The following is a 6,271-nucleotide window of genomic DNA, read 5'->3' as shown; positions in this document are numbered from 1 at the left end:
TATTATTTTAAATTTGACTTTATTTATTGATTTTACAATTGATCAGGTTTTTCTATTTTACTGGTGTTGTTACTTGATTTGGAAGCTAATAATAGTATTTTGGTATTACTTTATTTTTTAAGCTTCTATTTTAGTTGTGGTTGTTTTTTTTGTGCTGGATTTTTTTGAGTTTTAAGCGACTTCAAGGGGAGTTGAAGTTCCACTCAAAGAGATGAAAAACACATAAACATTACGAAACAGCAAAGGTCTAAACTACGAAGTCTAATTTAATTGCGTTGATTATTGCCGTCATCATTTTGGATTGTTGCCTACCTTCCTTTTTCACTGGGGATTGTTATTTTCTTTTTCCTTTTTTTTTTACTTGTTTTCGCTCCAGAGAGGAAGCATGTTGTCCATGGGCTAGCCCAATATTCATAAAGGGCCTCTATTTTAATCAGAAAACAGAAAGAGCCCAAGCATGATCTCCTTTGGTAGTCCAAAGAAATTTCCACCTTAGCAAATCCCAAAAATAATTCTACTATTTTTATTTCATTTGTTTTAGCTAACAGTGCACAGCACACTACAAAAAAACATCCACATCATAGTGGAGTAGAAGACCTTAATTTTGGTTCAATTTGGGGAAAGGTAATCAAGAGGCTGCGGCAACTTTTCTGGCTTCTTGGTAGAATCCATAATCAGCTTCATGATCAATTGTTGGCCTCCGGAAGTATCTATAGTAGGTGTACTGCAATATTATCTTTGAAACATACTAGTTAAGGGTTATACATAATTAGATATATCGATAATCATAGGTTAAATTAAAAAGGTGGGAGCATATAGGAGGATACAAATAGGTCCAAGGCCACGCAGACTATGGCGTCCAACAACCATGGCATATTTGCTTTGATGCTTTCCCATTCGCTGCTTCGTACAACAATACTGCATTCACAACAATAGAATCAAGGAACATATTTATTTGGCTCTCTAGTTGAATTCATACATACAAGATTATTGGAATGCAACCTTCCCACGTAAGTGGCATTAGCGATGAGTGCAAAGATGAACATGAGAGGATTTAATCCCTATATATACATACAAATAATAAATTATTGTAAGTGGAAACTGGAAAGGCAATTGGCTATATATATTGAAATAAATTAAAATAATTAATTAAGATAAGAAGATTAATTACCTCTACACTGCCTCTTTTAATCTGGCCACGTACACCAAAACTTTATGAGTAACTAGTAATATAACAAGCTAAGGGTTTTTAAGAATATTAATTAGGATGATTAGAGAAAAGAAAAGCGTACGTTCAAGAAAATCTGAGGGAGACGACCACCCATATATATTGCAGCCATGAGCCAGCCTAGGCATTGACCCACCACTGCACTCTCTCGTATCTGATTCTCATTTTCATGATGAAATCTGAAAGCATTACCCCGGTGGAGGAATGGCAAGTTAAGCGATGCCGTTACAGGGAGGGACATCGATGTCCATGTAGCAGGGAAGCGTCTTCTGCTGGTTGCTGCTGCCTCATCCTCATCAGAACAACAATCATCGCCGCTCAGGTACCCTCCTCTAAATGGAGGAGTAAAACTTCCAGCCATTGATCGAGCTGACCTAATTATTATTAATAATAACTCATCAACATGCCAATTCTCATATACAATACTACTAATTATTGTTGTTAGAACTAATGAATGTTAAATAAAGTAAGTTTTGATTGTTTTTTATTTATTTTTTTTGTTATCAAATATTTTCATTACTAAATTTGGCAACAAGTTGATGAACCTACGTATAATACAGTTGTTCTGGTTGCGTTCTTCTCAGTGTTGCCTTCATGGTCATGTCTGTGCCGTTTGGTTTTATTGAAATCCCACACTCGTGCCCTGCTTTCTTCTCTTCTTCATCCACCTACTTGTTATTGCATATCAATAATCAAATTTGCTTTCAACTATGAGAATAAATTTATGTATGTAAATCTAGTACCTTGTCGTTGTTCATCTTCTGACCATGACACATGCGCCATCTATAGATATAGTCATAGTACAAGCTTTGCACAACTAATACGATTGTTGTCACTGTGTAAAGCTGTGTACAAAATTACAAATAAAACCAACTTACTTTACTACCTTTTCCTTCTTAAACACTAACATTTGTTTATTTCTAGCTCTATGGTTACTTTCGTTTTATACTGACATTTACTTTATTATCCTTGATTCTTAGAGTGACCCTTATTCTAACCTGTAAACTAGTTTGTAGCATATTGGGCCAGCTCTCTATTTACATCTCAATAATCGTGAAATATTCAGATTTCATTGAGGATACAGGTTTCAAAACGTTTCATTCATTCACTCATTACCAAATATTCAGATATCTAAAGTGTTAAGTAACAAATCAGAGCAGCAATGTGTGTATTGATGGTAGAATAATCAAAATTTTGTCTTATTTAATATTTATTAATTGTTAGTAGAATTAATAATTAAATATTAAATAAAGTAAGTTTAAACTTTTTTTTGTCTCTCTAACATTATCGGAGTAATATAGTGAATACTAGGGAAAATTAAAATTGATGCTTTCATATTAATTATTATTACCAGAGCTGTGTAGTATTGTGTGGGCAACTGTGTTCGTTTCCACGAGCCATCCAGATTACAACAAGAGAGTGCAACAAAATACCAAAACAAACTAAGTTAGAGAGCCACAACCACAAGAAATTAAAACATTATGGTTGGTAGCATAGCATACCGTAGCTGGCTCCAGGAGACATCCCACGAGGTTGAATATATCACTGCATAGGCCATAGCATATACGTATATTAATATCCAAATTTTTTAATTAACAGACCAACAATAATGATGGAATCAAATTAAACTAGTGATTAGGATTTATAAAGTAGTATAAAAGAAAAAATATAAGAGGAGAGAATGCAAGCAACTTACCCTGCAACCCAAGTGAGGAGAAAGGCTAGGGAGACTCCATGGCTTGACTTGGTGTGAAAATTGGTTATTATCTGAGGAATTTCTGCTACACCCCAGCAAATTAGACTCATGAAACCAAACCCGAATGATATCTCATCTTTAATATTACAAAGACAATCGTTGAAGTATTTCTCAACCCAACCCACGCACGCGTATGATTTCCCCTCCGTCATGCAGTAAGACTGCGACATTTTCTTTGATATATAATGAGCAAGTCATTTTTATTTGATGGAAAGTAGGTTTATATACAAGGAACGAAGCTAAGCGAGACTACTTTGGGAAAATTAAAAAAAGAGAATGCTAATAAAGTGAATCAATTAGTGATGAGCCTGTTGGATTGTATTGTCCTTTTGAACTGTACAAGTGTACATACAAATAATGCAATGAATGAATATTATTGAGCAGAACATGCGACCATGTGTGAAGCATAATATTCTTCTCTTCTGTGACTCACAGACGACTCTGCATATTATAAAATATTTCTTTGGAAATTAAAGTGCATAATCAAAATTGTGAGCCAGACAAAACCATCAATGTTACTATGTTAAGTAGGTTTGCTGAGAAGGTAATAAAAGCATGTTAATTTGTCAATTACTTCCATTACACTGACCAAGCCTTCTTCAAGTAGTTAAATCTGTTAAGATTTGATTCGTTTCTTTGTAATTGATGATTCTGTTTTGATCCTTATTAATTCTTTCCTTTATTACTGAACACATTTTACATGTAGTCAACCAATAAAATGGAAAATGTTCGGAAAAAAAATTTTCAGCCTAAAAGTACCAAAAATTTCTTTATTTAACTTTATTTAAATTACTTCCATACATTTTTTCTTTTAATACTCATAAGCCCTATCACACATTGGGTTGTCATTAATTATTTAATTTTTAATACACTAATTGTAATAAAAACTAATAAGAGAATATCTTTTAATTCGCATTAATACTAATTTATTTTTTTTAAGGACTCAATGAAACTAACCTTCATAAACGTACAACAATAAATCTCTTTGCATGCGTTGGTATGTAATGATATTATTATGATTTTTTATTCACACATTAATGATTGGAAAAAGTTTGGTAACCAAAAATTTTCAGCCATAATTAACCAAAATTTTTTATATTTTACTTTATTTATATCACTTAATAACAGTTTTATTTTTTACTCCACTTTTTTATCATTCTATTTATCATCGTTCTTATCAAATCTACTTATTAATGATATTAATTATAAAATCATATCCTTTTTATTAGGCACTATTATAATCAATACTTAATATTTTTTTTTATAATTTAATTTTTATATATAAAAATATAATAAAAATTAATAATAATTATATTTAAGAACGATAATTATAATATCAATTACATTAAATAATTGTAATTGACTTTAATTTTTATTTCCTTTAATTCATTTATTACCATTTCAGGAATTAGAAAACGTGAAAGCCTATCATTGTTACAAGGATCATGAATTGTAGGTCGTATAGGTTAGAAGTTAACAAACATAATTCTAGTTCAATTACAAGCATAATTGGGATAAGCCAAAAAAATTTACAAAAAATAGCTTTTATCATTGTAAATAGTATGACATTTGAAATCGACCTTAACACGGTAATTATGTCAGGAGGAACTGAAGAATAATTTGAACAACAGACAGACTCACTCAATGAAATTGTTGTCAGTCAACCAATTTTCGAAAATATAACCACATTAGCTTTGATGAGGTATGGTAATAAACTGATATAATTTTTTTTGTGTTTTTATGTGCATTTATAATTATACTGTTCATATACATAACATCTATAATTACATACAACTAACATCTAAAAATTAAATTCATGTTTATTAGACATTACATCCATACACATATCATTTTTTAGTTATTGCATAAGTAACTATCAAGTTACTACAAATGTTTAAATTTTATCATAATTGAATTTAAAAAATGTCAAATTCTTAAATTAATTTATTTAATTGATAAATTTACTCATGACATCCATAAATTTATAGACATAACATCCATAATTTTATATTAATAACATCCATAATTTTGTGCACATAATATTCATAATTTCATATTTATGATGTCTATAATTAATAAATTTTTATAATTAATATTACCAAATTTTAAACTATGCGTCTTATTGTATTCTTCAAATTATCTCGTGTGTACTAATAAGTCATAATTTTAATTATAATATTTTTATTTAATATTCATATGTATGTTTATTTATTGATTTTAATATAACAAGTTAATAATTATTTCTAAAAATTTATTTTTTAATTTTTGTTTATATTTTATATTTTATTTTTTATTTTCTAATAGTCTATAGTAAAAGTTGTTAAAATTTTTTAATTTAACCTCCATAATTTCTGCAGAGAAATTGTATTTTAATGAGTAATAATGTGATTGAGGGATGTTAGGGTTTTGATTTGAGAGAAACTGAAACTAATTTTAGAAAGAACATTAGTGACTCTAACCACGCAGAATAAATGTGAATGATAAGGAGAGTGGATGATAAGGAGATGTATATCACTTACTTATCAAAAAAATAGGAAATTTTTCGTAACATTTCTATATTGTAATTACTCTTTGACTACCTAGCACTACCCTTAATAATAATATCAGTCATATATTTAGTGTTATTCTAGGAAAATAGTTTGATTGTTTGAGTGAGAGATTTAATTAGTAATAATTATATGTATTGAGTGTTTTTTTTTTAGAAAAAAATTGAATTTTAATAGCATTTTTGTACTTGGCATTTTTTTTATGGAGAGAACTATTCATTCATTTCCTCAATGAAAGATTTTAACAATTTTTTTAACTTATATAATTAAGAGATTGTCCATCACCTGATATAAATATATATAACATCCATAATTTCTTTTTAAGTATATTAGTATATGTTCTCGTACTCAATACGGGATAATACATAAAATTATATAAAAAAAATTATTAAAAAATTAAATAAAATATATAGTAATTATTATTATTATAAATATTTTACAAAGTTAGTTATAATTAAAATCAATCTCTCATAATTTTTAATATTAAAATATTAAAAATAATTAGTATTTGTCTTAATCAATTTGAGTTTGTTGAGTGATCATTTCACTCGTCTGCTTAAACAACTATTAGGAGTTAGAATCTCGCCTTGTGTGTGTAGCAATCTATTGGTTAGCGGTAAACCCTTAATAAATAGAGTATCAATACGTGGTTAGACTTGGCAGGAGTACCTGAATACGCAGGTACTTGACTCGTCCATACCCGGTTGGGGAAGTTAATAACTTGACGCGAGTCGGAGCATA

At 29.3% G+C, this 6,271-nt stretch overlaps 1 protein-coding gene across 1 annotated transcript; it reads right to left on the bottom strand.

Moving 5' to 3' along the window:
• Window positions 1-558: 558 nt before the first annotated feature.
• On the bottom strand, window positions 559-3,266 carry LOC112800655 (vacuolar lysine transporter YPQ1-like). Its single transcript, XM_025843006.2, has 10 exons — window positions 2,925-3,266; window positions 2,731-2,773; window positions 2,580-2,606; window positions 1,972-2,073; window positions 1,778-1,896; window positions 1,293-1,602; window positions 1,172-1,192; window positions 1,003-1,061; window positions 828-918; window positions 559-736 (listed from the first exon to the last, which is right to left on the bottom strand). Exons 1-10 carry the CDS (start codon window positions 3,152-3,154, stop codon window positions 629-631), a joined length of 1,110 nt encoding a protein of 369 aa, XP_025698791.1. The 5' UTR covers window positions 3,155-3,266; the 3' UTR covers window positions 559-628.
• Between the last annotated feature and the right edge of the window lie 3,005 nt (window positions 3,267-6,271).

Source organism: Arachis hypogaea, chromosome 5, assembly GCF_003086295.3.
Source record: "Arachis hypogaea cultivar Tifrunner chromosome 5, arahy.Tifrunner.gnm2.J5K5, whole genome shotgun sequence".
Classification (NCBI taxonomy): domain Eukaryota; kingdom Viridiplantae; phylum Streptophyta; class Magnoliopsida; order Fabales; family Fabaceae; genus Arachis; species Arachis hypogaea.
This window is presented reverse-complemented; position numbering and strand designations above follow the sequence as displayed.